At 36.5% G+C, this 17,599-nt stretch overlaps 3 protein-coding genes and 2 long non-coding RNA genes across 5 annotated transcripts in view; all 5 read right to left on the minus strand.

The window, feature by feature from the left end:
- LOC103509194 (serine/threonine-protein phosphatase 4 regulatory subunit 3-like) overlaps positions 1 to 10,890 on the minus strand; it is a 19,731-nt gene extending 8,841 nt beyond the window's left edge. The window contains exons 1-11 of the mRNA XM_026823578.1: positions 10,620 to 10,890; positions 10,209 to 10,363; positions 8,689 to 8,832; positions 7,923 to 8,221; positions 6,329 to 6,509; positions 4,932 to 4,941; positions 4,451 to 4,542; positions 1,884 to 2,040; positions 1,473 to 1,627; positions 767 to 910; positions 22 to 320 (exon numbers count right to left, since the gene is read on the minus strand). Coding sequence (XP_026679379.1) covers positions 22 to 320; positions 767 to 910; positions 1,473 to 1,627; positions 1,884 to 2,040; positions 4,451 to 4,542; positions 4,932 to 4,941; positions 6,329 to 6,509; positions 7,923 to 8,221; positions 8,689 to 8,832; positions 10,209 to 10,363; positions 10,620 to 10,761 — 1,778 coding nt within the window. The 5' untranslated portion in view covers positions 10,762 to 10,890. The remainder of the gene's footprint in view (positions 1 to 21; positions 321 to 766; positions 911 to 1,472; positions 1,628 to 1,883; positions 2,041 to 4,450; positions 4,543 to 4,931; positions 4,942 to 6,328; positions 6,510 to 7,922; positions 8,222 to 8,688; positions 8,833 to 10,208; positions 10,364 to 10,619) is intronic.
- LOC113467413 (serine/threonine-protein phosphatase 4 regulatory subunit 3-like) lies at positions 16 to 4,189 on the minus strand. Its single transcript, XM_026823583.1, has 5 exons — positions 4,076 to 4,189; positions 1,884 to 2,134; positions 1,473 to 1,627; positions 767 to 910; positions 16 to 320 (listed from the first exon to the last, which is right to left on the minus strand). Exons 2-5 carry the CDS (start codon positions 2,023 to 2,025, stop codon positions 18 to 20), a joined length of 744 nt encoding a protein of 247 aa, XP_026679384.1. The 5' UTR covers positions 2,026 to 2,134; positions 4,076 to 4,189; the 3' UTR covers positions 16 to 17.
- A 1,696-nt stretch (positions 10,891 to 12,586) lies between the features above and the next one.
- LOC113467415 lies at positions 12,587 to 13,227 on the minus strand. The gene is made up of 2 exons (XR_003391499.1): positions 13,104 to 13,227; positions 12,587 to 12,623 (listed from the first exon to the last, which is right to left on the minus strand). It is a non-coding gene; the product is annotated as an uncharacterized LOC113467415 (long non-coding RNA).
- A 1,387-nt stretch (positions 13,228 to 14,614) lies between these two features.
- On the minus strand, positions 14,615 to 15,405 carry LOC113467414 (zinc finger CCHC domain-containing protein 10-like). Its single transcript, XM_026823584.1, has 2 exons — positions 15,054 to 15,405; positions 14,615 to 15,020 (listed from the first exon to the last, which is right to left on the minus strand). The coding sequence occupies exons 1-2, from the start codon at positions 15,354 to 15,356 to the stop codon at positions 14,793 to 14,795; spliced, it is 531 nt and encodes a 176-aa protein (XP_026679385.1). The 5' UTR covers positions 15,357 to 15,405; the 3' UTR covers positions 14,615 to 14,792.
- An 84-nt stretch (positions 15,406 to 15,489) lies between these two features.
- LOC113467416 lies at positions 15,490 to 17,535 on the minus strand. Its single transcript, XR_003391500.1, has 2 exons — positions 17,162 to 17,535; positions 15,490 to 15,688 (listed from the first exon to the last, which is right to left on the minus strand). It is a non-coding gene; the product is annotated as an uncharacterized LOC113467416 (long non-coding RNA).
- Positions 17,536 to 17,599: the final 64 nt, after the last annotated feature.

Consider the following 17,599-nt stretch of genomic DNA (forward strand, 5'->3'; position numbering starts at 1 on the left):
AAAGCAGAGGAGATGTCTTACTTGGAATTGGTGCGCAAATAGTGCCGATGTCGTTTTGGACTCGTCAGTGCAGGGTCGTACTCCAAACATCCCACCACATCCAGAATGATATCATCGGAGAACAGAATGTCCAGGAGCTGTGTCTTGTTCAGGAGAAAGATACTCTTGAGTATATCGTACAGGCAATGGAGGCCGGGCAGATTTTCCAGATCTTCACACATGTGAAAGATGCCAACAAGTTTCCGAATGTAACCTTCAGACTCGATAGCTTCAGCAAGCTTCTCTTTGCGGACTGGTGAGGCAAGACATGTTTGCATGAGCTGTGCAAGAGAGAAAAGTCATATTAATACCTAGCCAAGCACAGTATGTCATGTTATTTACCTTCTTCACAAATTTATAAATAAGGGGGGGTGGGGATACTTGCTTCTATTAATGCCACTGCTGGGATTCAAACTCCAGCCCCCCTGATTATGAATCCAATACCATGAACATCACTCAGGGCACAGTTATGCCTATTGGAAGAAATAGGTAATGATTAAGCACATATACCTAAACAAAATAAATACAGAGTAGAGAAGTGTGTATTTCACATCTTAATTTAGAAAATTTTTGGGTTCAAAACAAAACATCAAAGTCTTCTTTCTAAACAAAGAGTCTTTCTGTCAGAAGTAAATAATGACTCACTGTCAAGATATAAAAATTATTCATGAGTTAGTGACTAATCTGAGCATTTAATGTTACTACTTAAACTGCTATTAAGTCTCACCTCTTTAATTTCCTCTAATCTGTTTATCTCACATGGAGGTAGTTCTATTGGTGGACTTCCATCACTCATGTCATCAAACCTTTCATCCTCGGATTCTTCTATGATGTCCTGTGTGATCTCTACAGATGGATCTTTACCTTGCACCTGGGAAGTCAAAATACATGTGTTCAATTTAAATGTAGGCCATGAAAATATAATATACAGTCGAACCTGTCTAAGTGGGATCCGTCTTGGTGGGAAAAAAATCGTGGTCCCTTCATTTTTTACTCTAAAACCTGTTTAGATGGGAAATTCAAGCCTCTAAAAGTGGGAATGGCTTTTTACTAGCAACTTGGTTTGGAGCCTCTGTAAGTGGGAATTTCACCTCTGAAAGTGAGAAAATGTTTTTGCAGACCTCTGTAACTGGGAATTTTTTGGAAATCTGTCAAGTGCAATATGGTTTTTTTGAAAGAAGAAATTCCAAATTCACAATTACCTCTATAAGTGGGAATAGGAAAATGGAAACCTCTCTAAGTAGGACATTTTGTAACTGGGAACCTGGATATGTGGGAAAAAATTGCCGTTCCTTTGGATTCCCAATTAGAGGTTTGACTGTATTTAGTCAAAAATTAAATAGAAAAATAGCATATGAGCGAATCAGGTTTTATGTAAACAAATAGCAGTGCAACTGAACATAGTAGATTACAATTAAATAGGATGTGCTTACCTGACAAATTTTCTCCCATATTTCATCACACCCAGCTTTTTCTTGAAAGCTGAGTGCCAAATCATAGTTGTCACGTTCCGACCAAACAATAAGTGTGTCCTGCTGTTTCTGATATGCAGTGTCAGTCTGAATTTTAGACTCAAGCAGCAATGTCCCTGCAAAAAAACATGATTAGATTTACATAAAAGCCAGCAATACATTTCTTGCATTCAACCATACTAAACTCTTTAAATTTTGCCAAACAGCAATGCTATAAGCAGTGGTTTGTGTTGATTGGCATTGTGTGTTCGAAACTCTTTAAAAATTTTAATGGAACAAATCTGCACTTTATGTTAAATTAATTTGTGACTATGTACATGCATGGTCCGAGGGGAAAAAAAGCTCATTACACAAAGTGGGGAAAGTACTTACCATCTGCCTCAGCTCTGACTAACAGGGACATTCCTTTATGCTTTTCAACATATATGGAAGATACATGACCCGTTCCTTTGTCATCCCATTGTCTATCTGCATTCAGAGCATACAGCTTTACTCTACGTCTCGTGTCTGTCATTTTGGAAAGGGTTGTCTCACAAAAATTTAGAGAACCTCACAGCAACAAGCTTGAAGATGAATGGTTTTGTGATTAGGATATTCTAGTGATTACATTGGATTGATTTTACCTGGAACAAGGAAATTTCTTCATCAGATTACCTACTTTGTAAAATATTCAAAGCCCAAATTTAGGTACAAAAAATGTTATTCTTACCTACACACAATTTCATTATTACTTTCATCAGATTTTTTTGAAGGGTATACATATATTTAAAGCAATGGTGTGTTATTCTTACCTACACACAATTTCATTATTACTTTCATCAGATTTTTTTGAAGGGTATACATATATTTAAAGCAATGGTGTTTATTCAACAGCAAATCATTTTTGGAAGGTTCTCTACTATACCTACAAGATTGATAAAATCAAGTCTTTTGTTACAATTCTATATGAAATGAACTGTGTTAGGAAGTTCATTATTCAAAGCCCAAATTTAGGTACAAAAAAATGTTATTCTTACCTACACAAAATTTCATTATTACTTTCATCAGATTTTTTTGACGGGTATACATATATTTAAAGCAATGGTGTTTATTCAACAGCAAATCATTTTTGGAAGGATGGAAGGTTCTCTACTATACCTACAAGATTGATAAAATCAAGTCTTTTGTTACAATTCTATATGAAATGAACTGTGTTAGGAAGTTCAAAAGCATGAAGTATGGCATCTATCTTTTCAACTTAAAAGCTGACCTTTCAAGAAACCTGCACTACAAGTTTTGTGGACAAAACTGCTAAAGGAACTTATACCTGCAGGAAACGGAATTGAATAATTTTAATTGTTTGCTAAGAATTATTGTTCTAAATTCCTAGACCAACTGACACCAGACCTGCACTACAAGTTTTGTGGACAAAACTGCTAAGTAAAGGAACTTATACCTGCAGGAAATGGAATTGAATAATTTTAATTGTTTGCTAAGAATTATTGTTCTAAATTCCTAGACCAACTGACACCAGCAGTTTACTATTATTGTAGTATCAAGCCAAAGTTGCATGCATGAATGAAGTGGGTGGGAGGTGGTGTTTAGATTGAAGAATAGGTAGGTAGTGAACTTCAGATCTAGCCATGTAATGTTAGTAGGAAGAATGCTCTCAACACAAAACATTTCCCAGATTCAGACATTGGATATGAGGTGATCTTGATGGTTAATGAAAATTTCTTATGTTCTAATATCGAGTATTAATGACCTTGATTCAAATAGTGTAATTCATGTTTTGTGAAAAATGGAGGCCAAAAGTTTCTTTTAGATTTTCCTGACAAACTTGAACTTGGAATCGTTCTCTAGGGATAAGTGGTTTACCAAACCAAGCAATAGAGCGTTTTTTATCAAGTTTTACCGATTTGTAGAGCATTTAAACCCAAAAAGTTGCATTTTCTGAGGGGATAACCAAGCATGAAACGGACGTCTCGAAATTGACACCAGCAGTTTACTATTATTGTAGTATCAAGCCAAAGTTGCATGCATGAATGAAGTGGGTGGGAGGTGGTGTTTAGATTGAAGAATAGGTAGGTAGTGAACTTCAGATCTAGCCATGTAATGTTAGTAGGAAGAATGCTCTCAACACAAAACATTTCCCAGATTCAGACATTGGATATGAGGTGATCTTGATGGTTAATGAAAAATTCTTATGTTCTAATATCGAGTATTAATGACCTTGATTCAAACAGTGTAATTCATGTTTTGTGAAAAATGGAGGCCAAAAGTTTCTTTTAGATTTTCCTAACAAACTTGAGCTTGGAATCGTTCTCTAGGGATAAGTGGTTTACCAAACCAAGCAATGGAGCGTTTTTTATCAAATTTTACCGATTTGTAGAGCATTTAAACCCAAAAAGTTGCATTTTCTGAGGGGATAACCAAGCATGAAACGGACGTCTCGAAACATATAAACAAACATTTCAAACGTAAATTTTCTACACTGGAAAGAGAAACGGGTTTACACTAAGGATTTATATGACAAATGTATGGAATTCCACACCTTTTCAACAGAAAAAAATCAAAATACACACCATTTTTGCTGATTTTTTTGAGAAAAATACTACACGATTAGTATGAACAATTAAAAAATAAAGGTAACATCCGCCATTTTGAAACGCGATTGAAAGTGGAGGGGGTATCATGATGGCAAACAACAACCCTCCCCTCCTTTTCAAGGAGTTTACGAAGTCCCGATAATGAATGTTTAGGGTAACAAAGTGAAGCCTAAAAAAATGGTGTGACTATCACACGACTTTCCTTATTCTATTCGGGCGAATTTCGAAATCCACCAAAATGCCACCAACCGTTGTACCGATGGTGTGACTATCACACGACTTTCCTTATTCTATTCGGGCGAATTTCGAAATCCACCAAAATGCCACCAACCGTTGTACCGCAGCACTTACTTTGTAGAAGTTTTCCTTGGCCTGGGGCTGAAGGTTCTGAGAGAACTGGCAATATTCCCGAAGGAACAGCGCCAAATCATTTGGCACAAAAACTGGCCATCGATATGATTTTGTCGAATACATTACCATTACATTACTTTCCTTCCTTTAATAAATAATACAAATACCTACCTAAAAATACTCTTCTTCCTATAACCTATAGGATAAGGAAAGTAAAAAAAATCTGCCAGTTACTTACTTCTGTCAGCCTATCTATAAAAAAAAAGAAATTAACCAGTTTCACTTGATCTTCAACAATGAAATTTTGCTTCCAATTTTTTTTTAGGTAGGTACATAAACGTCTGGCACAAAAACTGGCCATCGATATATGATTTTGTCGAATACATTACTTTCCTTCCTTTAACAAATAATACAAATACCTAAAAATATTTTCCTTCCTATAGGATAAGGAAAGTAAAAAAAAAATCTGCCAGTTACTTACTTCTGTCAGCCTATCTATAAAAAAAGAAGAAATTAACCAGTTTCACTTGATCTTCAACTATGAAATTTTGCTTCCAATTTTTTTTTTTTTTTTTTTTTGGTAGGTACAAACATCCAATGTTTACCTACCATGCTGGCACCGGTCGCTATGGGCATTTATATGTCATAGCTACTCATTTTCCTCACAAGGCTGAGTGGCTCCCGCAACAGCCGGTCACGGAATCGATCAATCAAAAAAATCAAATCTCAAATTCTTTGTGGTAAAGCAGAGCTTTTTCACAACTTTTGTGGATATCACAACATTACTAAGTGCCTCCTTTGCTATCAATTCCCATATTTCAATAGTCTTTTACACTGGTAATGCTGCCACTGGTCGCTACTCGATTAAAGTAGCTAGCTAAGTAGCTTTAATTCCAATTAAAATATCCTATTAAGAACTCTTTAAAGTACCAAACTTATATTTAGGTATTATCAATAGCCCCCTTTTTTGTCTGATGTTAAGGCGGTCTCTTCCTGATCCCTTGTGTGCCGCGTCCATTTTAGTTTAGGATTATCGAAAGTCCCTAGTGAACTTCAAAGGTTTATCTTAAGAGGAAGTAAATTACACTGTAAGACAAAAGGTGTATTTTGCTTTCGAGGTTTTGCTAACAGCTTTCTTTTGAATAAGAAAGCTAACAAGTAGTTCTATGGGTGGCATCTTATTTTTCCCTCGGAATTTCCCCTCCTCTAAAGCTTGTTTACCGTCTTTTGGCGTGGTCCTTCCTGCTGCACCTATACTAAACAATAGGTATTCCGAGATGGGACACCATCGAAATTGTTTCCGTTTCTCGAAAGCAAAATACACCTTTTGTCTTACAGTGTTGTAATTTACTTCCTCTTAAGATAAACCTTTGAAGTTCACTAGGGACTTTCGATAATCCTAAACTAAAATGGACGCGGTTATTATTATTATGATGTTGAGGCGGTCTCTTCCTGATCCCTTGTGTGCCGAGTCCATTTTAGTTTAGGATTATCGAAAGTCCCTAGTGAACTTCAAAGGTTTATCTTAAGAGGAAGTAGTTTCCTGCAATGCTCCCCTATGTACATATGTTGCCCGCGAAGTACCTCCCAATCTAGGATGTGGCCCGCGTACACATGGAAGTTGGAAACCCCTGTTCTATATCAAGAGGAACTTGTGAACTGACCTCAAAAAGTAATTTACTGAAATAATAAAGGTTCTTTTTTTTACACATATTTACGAGAATAAATCCCATTTTTACATTTATTTATGAAAAAAAAAATATAGGGAGATTCTTAAGTAATATAGGTAGAGATTGATTTAGGTAATAATCACCTCTTTGGTTCAATTTGTACTTGTATGAATTTTAAAAAAATAAAGAGTAAAAACAAAGTGTTTACCTGAATGAGGGTGACGATTTCGATTTTGTTGAAATAGATGAAGCTGGACACAGTGGACAGGATGTTGTCTTCAAACAGAGACGGCGTCGGTAACACCACATCTTGAATGTACTGGATGCGATACGTTTGGTGAATCTTGCCCAGCAGGTCGCTGTTTGATATTGGGACGACCTCCTTGAACCTGCCCAACCAGCAAAGAGAAGGGCGGAAAAGATATCCCGCGTCAAGGGGTAAAAATACGTGTTTTTCGAAAAAAGCGAGCGGCAATCACAGAAAAGCAAAAGGCACAGGCCCTCGAGATCCCCTTTAAAGGGGGTCAGAGGCGTCGGCCATTTAAGCAAAATAAAAAGGCAAACAAAACAAGAAAGAAATAAAAACTGTGTACCTAGGTAGTGTGTCATCAACTTAAGGCTAGATAAATTAAATGTGAAAATAAAAGCTGATGGAAAAATAACTAAAAAATACAAAATCAGAAGTTGAAATGAAAACGAAGTAAATTGGCACACATGAAAAATAGTTGGAGCTAGAAAAGTACATAAAACAGAAGGATTCTCTTGTCAATAATCCAAATGCTTTGAAATAGAGACACCATCCACACCACAAATCTAAATAAAACAAGTAATTGAAGATGTTTCCTTGCAGTCATACAGGAGTATTTCACACCTCATTGTGATGCACTAACAGGAGCATTCCTGTTACCTATAGCATTTCCAAATTTCCAATGACCATTTTTATCTTCAGTTATTATTTTAATTTAAATTTTCAAGGTTTTCAGAGACCAACCCAAATTTGGCTCAATGAACAAGTCTGAAAGGTGCTACAAAAAGTTAGAAAAAAATAAAGCAGAGGAGATGTCTTACTTGGAATTGGTCCGCAAATAGTGCCGATGTCGTTTTGGACTCGTCAGTGCAGGGTCGTACTCCAAACATCCCACCACATCCAGAATGATATCATCGGAGATGAAGTAAATTGGCACACATGGGAGCTAGAAAAGTACATAAAACAGAAGGATTCTCTTGTCAATAATCCAAATGCTTTGAAATAGAGATACCATCCACACCACAAATCTAAATAAAAAAAGTCATTGAAGATGTTTCCTTGCAGTCATACAGGAGTATTTCACACCTCATTGTGATGCATTAACAGGATTATTCCTGTTACCTAAGTATAGCATTTCCAAATTTCTACATTCATTTTTATCTTCAGTTATTCTTTATTTTAATTTAAATTTTCAAGGTTTTCAGAGACCAACCAAATTTGGCTCAATGAACAAGTCTGAAAGTTGCTACAAAAAGTTAGAAAAAAATAAAGCAGAGGAGATGTCTTACTTGGAATTGGTGCGCATTGAAGATGTTTCCTTGCAGTCATACAGGAGTATTTCACACCTCATTGTGATGCACTAACAGGAACATTCATGCTACCTATAGATAGCATTTCGAAATTTCTAATGACCATTAATTTTCATCTTCAGTTATTCTTTATTTTAATTTAAATTTTCAAGGTTTTCAGAGACCAAATCGAATTTGGCTCAATGAACAAGTCTGAAAGTTGCTACAAAAAGTTAGAAAAAAATAAAGCAGAGGAGATGTCTTACTTGGAATTGGTGCGCAAATAGTGCCGATGTCGTTTTGGACTCGTCAGTGCAGGGTCGTACTCCAAACATCCCACCACATCCAGAATGATATCATCGGAGAACAGAATGTCCAGGAGCTGTGTCTTGTTCAGGAGAAAGATACTCTTGAGTATATCGTACAGGCAATGGAGGCCGGGCAGATTTTCCAGATCTTCACACATGTGAAAGATGCCAACAAGTTTCCGAATGTAACCTTCAGACTCGATAGCTTCAGCAAGCTTCTCTTTGCGGACTGGTGAGGCGAGACATGTTTGCATGAGCTGTGCAAGAAAGAAAAGTCATATTAATACCTAGCCAAGCACAGTATGTCATGTTATTTACCTTCTTCACAAATTTTGATCAATCAATAAATTTAATGTTAAAAATAAGGGGGGGTGGGGATATTTGCTTCTATTAATGCCACTGCTGGGATTCAAACTCCAGCCCCCCTGATTATGAATCAAATACCATGAACATCACTCAGGGCACAGTTATGCCTATTGGAAGAAATAGGTAATGATTAAGCACATATACCTAAACAAAATAAATACAGATTAGAGAAGTGTGTATTTCACATCTTAATTTAGAAAATTTTTGGGTTCAAAACAAGACATCAAAGTCTTCTTTCTAAACAAAGAGTCCTTCTGTCAGAAGTAAATAATGACTCACTGTCAAGATATAAAAATTATTCATGAGTTAGTGACTAATCTGAGCATTTAAATGTTACTAAACTGCTATTAAGTCTCACCTCTTTAATTTCCTCTAATCTGTTTATCTCACATGGAGGTAGTTCTATTGGTGGACTTCCATCACTCATGTCATCAAACCTTTCATCCTCGGATTCTTCTATGATGTCCTGTGTGATCTCTACAGATGGATCTTTACCTTGCACCTGGGAAGTCAAAATACATGTGTTCAATTTAAATGTAGGCCATGAAAATATAATATACAGTCGAACCTGTCTAAGTGGGATCCGTCTTAGTGGGAAAAAAATCGTGGTCCCTTCATTTTTTACTCTAAAACCTGTTTGGATGGGAAATTCAAGCCTCTAAAAGTGGGAATGGCTTTTTACTAGCAACTTGGTTTGGAGCCTCTGTAAGTGGGAATTTCACCTCTGAGCTCTTCGAGTACAAGGAAGGTTGCAACCTCCTTGCGTTTCATCCAAAGGTTCCGTTCTGTAGGACAGGTTGGCTGAAAAATCAACCCTAAAAACCCAACAGGTCCGAAAAAGGAAACGCCAAGTCACCTCTGAAAGTGAGAAAATGTTTTTGCAGACCTCTGTAACTGGGAATTTTTTGGAAATCTGTCAAGTGCAATATGGTTTTTTTGAAAGAAGAAATTCCAAATTCACAATTACCTCTATAAGTAGAATTTCACCTTTGAAAGTGAGAAAATGTTTTTGCAGACTGGGAATGTAACTGGGAATTTTTTGGAAATCTGTCAAGTGCAATATGGTTTTTTTGAAAGAAGAAATTCCAAATTCACAATTACCTCTATAAGTGGGAATAGGAAAATGGAAACCTCTCTAAGTAGGACATTTTGTAACTGGGAACCTGGATATTTGGGAAAAAATTGCCGTTCCTTTGATCCAGGAATTTTTGCATACAGGGACACTTCTTCCAACAAAACTCCCGAAATTCTTCCTTCGAGAGAGGAGCAAGCTCTTGAACATTGGCGTTGCCAAGGCTTTGACTGGATACTCTTTCCATGGTGGTCTTTTTAGTGATGGACGTTTCTTGGCTATCCTGTAGGGTTTGGTGCCGATGTAAGAGAAGCGTCATTTCATCAAGACAGACGTCCTGGAGGTGTTGACCTATGTCCATCTGTAAGAGTAAAGGCATTGTTAGACTAGATGTTCCTTTGGATTCCCAATTAGACGGGTTTGACTGTATTTAGTCAAAAATTAAATAGAAAAATAGCAAATGAGCGAATCAGGTTTTATGTAAACAAATAGCAGTGCAACTGAACAGGTTTGACTGTATTTAGTCAAAAATTAAATAGAAAAATAGCAAATGAGCGAATCAGGTTTTATGTAAACAAATAGCAGTGCAACTGAAGGTTTGACTGTATTTAGTCAAAAATTAAATAGAAAAATAGCATATGAGCGAATCAGGTTTTATGTAAACAAATAGCAGTGCAACTGAACATAGTAGATTACAATTAAATAGGATGTGCTTACCTGACAAATTTTCTCCCATATTTCATCACACCCAGCTTTTTCTTGAAAGCTGAGTGCCAAATCATAGTTGCTAAATAGGATGTGCTTACCTGACAAATTTTCTCCCATATTTCATCACACCCAGCTTTTTCTTGAAAGCTGAGTGCCAAATCATAGTTGTCACGTTCCGACCAAACAATAAGTGTGTCCTGCTGTTTCTGATATGCAGTGTCAGTCTGAATTTTAGACTCAAGCAGCAATGTCCCTGCAAAAAAACATGATTAGATTTACATAAAAGCCAGCAATACATTTCTTGCATTCAACCATACTAAACTCTTTAAATTTTGCCAAACAGCAATGCTATAAGCAGTGGTTTGTGTTGATTGGCATTGTGTGTTCGAAACTCTTTAAAAATTTTAATGGAACAAATCTGCACTTTATGTTAAATTAATTTGTGACTATGTACATGCATGGTCCGAGGGGAAAAAAAGCTCATTACACAAAGTGGGGAAAGTACTTACCATCTGCCTCAGCTCTGACTAACAGGGACATTCCTTTATGCTTTTCAACATATATGGAAGATACATGACCCGTTCCTTTGTCATCCCATTGTCTATCTGCATTCAGAGCATACAGCTTTACTCTACGTCTCGTGTCTGTCATTTTGGAAAGGGTTGTCTCACAAAAATTTAGAGAACCTCACAGCAACAAGCTTGAAGATGAATGGTTTTGTGATTAGGATATTCTAGTGATTACATTGGATTGATTTTACCTGGAACAAGGAAATTTCTTCATCAGATTACCTACTTTGTAAAATATTCAAAGTGTGTTGATTGGCATTGTGTGTTCGAAACTCTTTAAAAATTTTAATGGAACAAATCTGCACTTTATGTTAAATTAATTTGTGACCATGTACATGCATGGTCCGAGGGGAAAAAAAGCTCATTACACAAAGTGGGGAAAGTACTAACCATCTGCCTCAGCTCTGACTAACAGGGACATTCCTTTATGCTTTTCAACATATATGGAAGATACATGACCCGTTCCTTTGTCATCCAAAATAGTAAAAATACTGCTTACTTATGCTACACAAATATACTACAGAGTTCATTGACCCCAGAAGTAGGTAACTATTATTTATTACTGCCATCCAAATCTTGAGGGTAAAATTTCATACCTCAGCAGGGATAGAGTCCACACCCTCCAGATTATTAGGCAAGCATATTGACCACTACACCACCAAGGAAGGATATGGGAATTATTCAAACCCACGAAATGCAGTTTCCATCGGATTAGGGGTCCTTCCTTAGGATTGATTATGTCTTTTCTTATTCGTCAATTTTTACAAGAGAAGCAAAAGCAAGGTCTGTCATATTCAAATTCAAGTTGACCAAAACATCAGAAAGCGTTGGTGTTGTTGTTGTAGCGGTGTAGGTGCACCAAGGGGGGTTGATGTTCACTAGCAAAATTACTTGACCCAACCCGAACTGCAGTCAACCATCATGAGAACCTGTGCTTTTCCTTTGAATAATGATAAACCCTTTGTAACCTCCAGCTAGCTAGGCTGGTTAGGGTTTGGCTGCTCTGATCCTCCTGACCCCTTAGAAAGAGTATGAAAAATTGGCTTACATTATGCAGAGGTATCCAAGTATTGAGGGAGAGGCCAGTACTCAGATATTCATCCAAGTAGGCACAGCTTTCTTCTTTCTGAAATAGTAAAAATAGTGCTTACTTATGCTACACAAATATACTACAGAGTTCATTGACCCCAGAAGTAGGTTACTATTATTTATTACTGTCATCCAAATCTTGAGAGTAAAATTTCACACCTCAGCAGGGATAGAGTCCACACCCTCCAGATTATTATTATTAGGCAAGCATATTGACCACTACACTACCAAGGAAGGATATGGGAATTATTCAAAACCACGAAATGCAGTTTCCATGGGATTAGGGGTCCTTTCTTAGGATTGATTACGTCTTTTCTTATTTCTTATTCGTCAATTTTTACAAGAGAAGCAAAAGCAAGGTCTGTCATATTCAAATTGACCAAAACCTCAGAAAGCATTGTCATCGTTGTTGTTGTAGCGGTGTAGGTGCACCAAGGGGGGTTGATGTTCACTACAAAATTACTTGACCCAACCCGAACCGCAGTCAACCATCATGAGAACCTGTGCTTTTCCTTTGAATAATGATAAACCCTTTGTAACCTCCAGCTAGCTAGGCTGGTTAGGGTTTGGCTGCTCTGATCCCTCCTCCTGACCCCTTAGAAAGAGTATGAAAAATTGGCTTACATTATGCAGAGGTATCCAAGTATTGAGGGAGAGGCCAGTACTCAGATGCCTCCTCCTGACCCCTTAGAGAGAGTATGAAAAATTGGCTTACATTATGCAGAGGTATCCAAGTATTGAGGGAGAGGCCAGTACTCAGATGTTCAACATAATGCCACCATCTGTGTGGTACTAATAGGACATCTCCAGGCTCCACAGTCACAATGTATGGCTGACTAAATCTAACACTCGAAGCTGGAATAGGTACAAACATTATTATTATTATTTTGTCTAATTCTAGCAGTACCTATATTCTATTCTATTCTGTTCTATTTAAGTGGTGCAATATCAAATTGTGGATATCAAACAGATTACCTAAATAAAATACTACAGCTTTTATTATTTAGTAAAGAATGCGATTTTTTTTTTTTTTTTTTTTTTTATTTTCCAATTTATCTGGAATAGGTACAAACATTATTATTATTTTTTGTCTGATTCTATCAGTATATTCTATTCTATTCTGTTCTATTTAAGTGGTGCAATATCAAATTGTGGATATCAACAGATTACCTAAATAAAATACTACAGCTTTTATTATTTAGTAGAGAATGCCATTTTTTTCCAATTCCAATTTAAACAAGGAGTTTTGAATGAATATTGTAATAACTGTAAATGAAGAGAGGGAGAGAATGGGCTCTTCCAGATGGGAGATACACTAATATTACATCTAATTACCTTGGATACTCTTTCCACAGTGGAAATTGACTGTAGAATAGATACTGGATTCTTCGTAAGGTATCCTGGTTTGAGTAGACACAATGTCTGCATCTGATGGAGGATACAAGATCCACTGCTTCCTGGAAGAGAAAATTGGAGTAAAAAATACATACAAAGTTTTTTTTTTAAATACCGATAGAGTGGGCTCTCCCAGATGGGAGATACACTAATATTACATCTATTTACCTTGGATACTCTTTCCACAGTGGAAATTGACTGTAGAATAGATACTGGATTCTTCATAAGGTATCCTGGTTTGAGTAGACACAATGTCTGCATCTGATGGAGGATACAAGATCCACTGCTTCCTGGAAGAGAAAAATGGACTAAAACTTGGACCTTGCTTTGCTTGGTATGGTATGGAAAATTTATTCAAATTTATTAGAGTAAATTAGAATAGACTTTGTCAATTGACCATTTCCTTAAAACCCCTATAAACTCTTCCCACTTAAAGTTCTCACACCTGCCTAGCAAGCCAGCAACATTTTTTTTTTTAAAGAAATATTGGAATGTGAAAGGGAAAATGGCCTAATGCTCAATGAGCCCAACATTTGCAAAATGTATAATTCAATATGGATCTTCACAAAATTACCAACTAATCACTGATCAATCCAGAACTCTTGTACTTACTTACCTTCCAATGACCTGAGCCACCAAGTTATATCCGTATGTATCAGAATGACATGGTGTGTGTGCTCCTCGGCTACCAATCCAAAGTGTTGTCTCATTGAAACCCTGCTCTGGAAATCCTACAAGATCCCATGGTACTTCCTGAAATATAATGACAAAGGAAAAGTTTGAAACAATGTTGGAACAGTAACTGATATAGGCACATTTAAATTGTTGTCCAGCTTTGGAAGCCAGCAGTTCCATTAAAAAAAAATCTGGAAAATATTGGAATAAACTTGAGAAAATGGCCTATTGGTCAATGTCTCCACATTTGTAAATAATAGGATTTCAAAGAATAATACACATATAATAATGTTTATTTTTTAAACAAACAGTGGAATTGAGGTTTCCCTCTGAGGGAAAAGCTTGAAGAATGCTTGTGGTATTCACCCACTAAGATGAGATTTTTTTCCAAGAGATTATGATGTTTTAATTTAGCCTTAATGCTATCTGAGTGCAATTGTTTGCTGTCAAACTCAAGACCTTCTGGATTACAAGAAAGTGTGTCACCACTGTGCTAACCATGTCCCTTAAAGCTGACTTACAAACTGATTCTCTGCTAACTCATCTGCCTTGCTCCACTCAGCAAGATGTTTGTAGTCAAAGTACATCCACTTGTTGGTTGATCTGTGTATAAGAAAGAAAGTCTCAAAATAGGTAGGTAATCCATTCACTCTACCATTCTACTTGTACTAGAAAAGTTAGAAGGATTTTTTTTTTTAATTGTGTTAAGCATAAATGCTTGTCACAAATGTTGTTCCCTGCTTAACACACTACGCTAAATTTTCTGACTTGACTTGGACTTGAACCACCAACCTCCAGATCTAGAGTCCACCGCGATAACCACTGCACTACTGAAGTTGGTTGGAAAATCTAGAAAAATGGGAATTTAGCTAAAAACCAACACGAAACCTAATTTGGTTTGTTAGGGTAAAAAGAGTTTTCAGTCCTATTAGGGCAGGATAAACTAGGTATATTCTATTGTAATTGAAGCTGTTCTAATATTTTCTCCCTCACAATACGTATCACATCCGGATGAGTGAAGGCATGGACTAGATGATTCTGTTTAAAATTGATACTAGAGGGCTCTAGATGTACGTCGTCTAGCCCTTCCCTAGATTTCACTACTGATTTATTCGTTTCCACAGGTTCAGAAGCAGGGGCGTCTAAAAAGTCACTCCTTTCAGGTTTATCACAGCTAGAAGTTTCACTACTCTCAGTTTTTTTACAGTCAGGCATTTCACTACTTTCAGGTTTTTTACAGTCAGATATTTCACTACTTTCAGATTTTTCACAGTTCGAAGTTTCACTACTTTTAGGTTTCTTAGGTATAGAAGTTTCACTACTTTCAGGCTCGTTACTACACATAGACATGTCACTACTTTCAATTTCATTACTCCTTGAAATTTCCCTACTTTCAGGCCCATTACTATTGCACAGAGACATTCCACTGCTTTCAAGATCATCACACTTAATTTCCCTACTTTTAGGTTCTTTACACTTGGAAAATTCACTACTTTCAGGTTCACTACACATGGACATTCCACTACTTTCAAGTTCATCACTTCCGGAAATTTCACTACTTTCAGGATTATTAGTAAGAAAGAAAGTCTCAAAATAGGTAGGTAATCCATTCACTCTATCATTCTACTTGTACTAGAAAAGGTAGAAGGATTTTTTTTAAATTGTGTTAAGCATAAATGCTTGTCACAAATGTCGTTCCCCGCTTAACACACTACGCTAAATTTTTTGACTTGACTTGGACTTGAACCACCAACCTCCAGATCTAGATTCCACCGCGATAACCACTGCACAACTGAAGTTGGTTGGAAAATCTAGAAAAATGGGAATTTAGCTAAAAACCAACACGAAACCTAATTTGGTTTGTTAGGGTAAAAAGAGTTTTCAGTCCTATTAGGGCAGGATAAACTAGGTATATTCTATTGTAATTGAAGCTGTTCTAATATTTTCTCCCTCACAATACGTATCACATCCGGATGAGTGAAGGCATGGACTAGATGATTCTGTTTAAAATTGATACTAGAGGGCTCTAGATTAAGTGAAATGAGGAACTCGCAAAAAAGGAAGATCTTTGAAAGTAAACGAAAAATATTGAACATTTATACAACTTCTCTTATCTCTTGTCGATAAAGAGAAAAAAGGTAGAATAGAATAGAAAGCTGAAAGCAACTTAACCAACACCAATATGCGAATTTTTGATTCTTTAAAAATTTGAATTTTCGCGCAAAAAAGTAGGAGAGATCATATCACGACTTTTTATTACCCTCACTCAGTAATGGTTTTTACTTTCCATTACACTTTACACTATATACAGGGTGTCCCAGAATTTATGCTTAAATTGTTTTTCTCGGAGCCTGTTTGAAATTTCGAAGAACAAAAGACCCGTAACTTTTTGATTCTCTTGTCGATAAAGAAAAAAGGTAGAGAGCATTAGAGCAACTTAACCAACACCAAAATGCAAATTTTTGATTCTTTAAAAATTTGAATTTTCGCGCAAAAAAAGTAGGAGAGATCATATCACGACTTTTTATTACCCTCACTCAGTAAATGGTTTTTACTTTCCATTACACTATATACAGGGTGTCCCAGAATTTATGCTTTTATAAATTGTTTTTCTCGGAGCCTGTTTGAAATTTCGAAGAACAAAAGACCCGTAACTTTTTGATTTTTGATGCGGATATTTTGGCAAATATCGCGATTCGAGAAAAAATTTGCGAAGTCCTCGAATTGGGTGCCAACTTTGGATTTTTAAATGAGAACCCTTACCTATTTTTTTTTTTATTTTTTTTTTTATTACATATTCGTTTTCTACGTTAAATTTAAAGTACCTATAATCGACTACTCACTCGAATTTTCGCGAATCACAAAAGTGCTTAAAAAGTACAAGTGCGACCTATCAAATCTGAGTGTTTTTTGCTCCTAAATCTTATGGTCTCATTATTATTTCGATTTGGTCCAATATTTCACTGCTTGCGATTTGCGCGGTGTTTGCGAATAGGTATATGCCGTTTTTCCCCTACCTTGGAAACAGAGTAAAAAAAGAAGAAAATAAGCAATATTGAAGGAGCCCCTCGCGTTTAGTAAGAAAGAAAGTCTCAAAATTGGTAGGTAACCCATTCACTCTATCATTCTACTTGTACTAGAAAATCTAGAAGGATTTTTTTTTGTGTTAAGCATAAATGCTTGTCACAAATGTCGTTCCCCGCTTAATACACTACGCTAAATTTTCTGACTTGACTTGGACTTGAACCACCAACCTCCAGATCGAGTCCACCGCGATAACCACTGCACCACTGAGGTTGGTTGGAAAATCTAGAAAACAAAACCTAATTTGGTTTGTTAGGGTAAAAAGAGTTTTCAGTCCTATTAGGGCAGGATAAACTAGGTATATTCTATTGTAATTGAAGCTGTTCTAATATCTTCTCCCTCACAATACGTATCACATCCGGATGAGTGAAGGCATGGACTAGATGATTCTGTTTAAAATTGATACTAGAGGGCTCTAGATGCACGTCGTCTAGCCCTTCCCTAGATTTCACTACTGATTTATTCGTTTCCACAGGTTCAGAAGCAGGGGCGTCTAAAAAGTCACTCCTTTCAGGTTTATCACAGCTAGAAGTTTCACTACTTTCAGGTTTTTTACAGTCAGATATTTCACTACTTTCAGATTTTTCACAGTTCGAAGTTTCACTACTTTTAGGTTTCTTCTCAGTTTTTTTACAGTCAGGCATTTCACTACTTTCAGGTTTTTTACAGTCAGATAT

This window comes from Diaphorina citri, unplaced genomic scaffold (assembly GCF_000475195.1).
Source record: "Diaphorina citri unplaced genomic scaffold, Diaci psyllid genome assembly version 1.1 scaffold473, whole genome shotgun sequence".
Classification (NCBI taxonomy): domain Eukaryota; kingdom Metazoa; phylum Arthropoda; class Insecta; order Hemiptera; family Psyllidae; genus Diaphorina; species Diaphorina citri.

What these genes read in the sequence shown, in the direction of transcription:
- LOC113467414 (XM_026823584.1), bottom strand. Translation starts at nt 15,356, where the DNA reads ATGTCCATGTGTAGTGAACCTGAAAGTAGTGAATTTTCCAAGTGTAAA. An exon ending in AAAAACCTGAAAGTAGTGAA is followed by an intron (nt 15,021 to 15,053) that starts ATGCCTGACTGT and finishes GAGAGTAGTGAA; the next exon opens with ACTTCTAGCTGTGATAAACC.
- LOC113467413 (XM_026823583.1), bottom strand. Translation starts at nt 2,025, where the DNA reads ATGACAGACACGAGACGTAGAGTAAAGCTGTATGCTCTGAATGCAGAT. An exon ending in AGTCAGAGCTGAGGCAGATG is followed by an intron (nt 1,628 to 1,883) that starts GTAAGTACTTTC and finishes GTTTTTTTGCAG; the next exon opens with GGACATTGCTGCTTGAGTCT. An exon ending in TATGGGAGAAAATTTGTCAG is followed by an intron (nt 911 to 1,472) that starts GTAAGCACATCC and finishes TTGACTTCCCAG; the next exon opens with GTGCAAGGTAAAGATCCATC.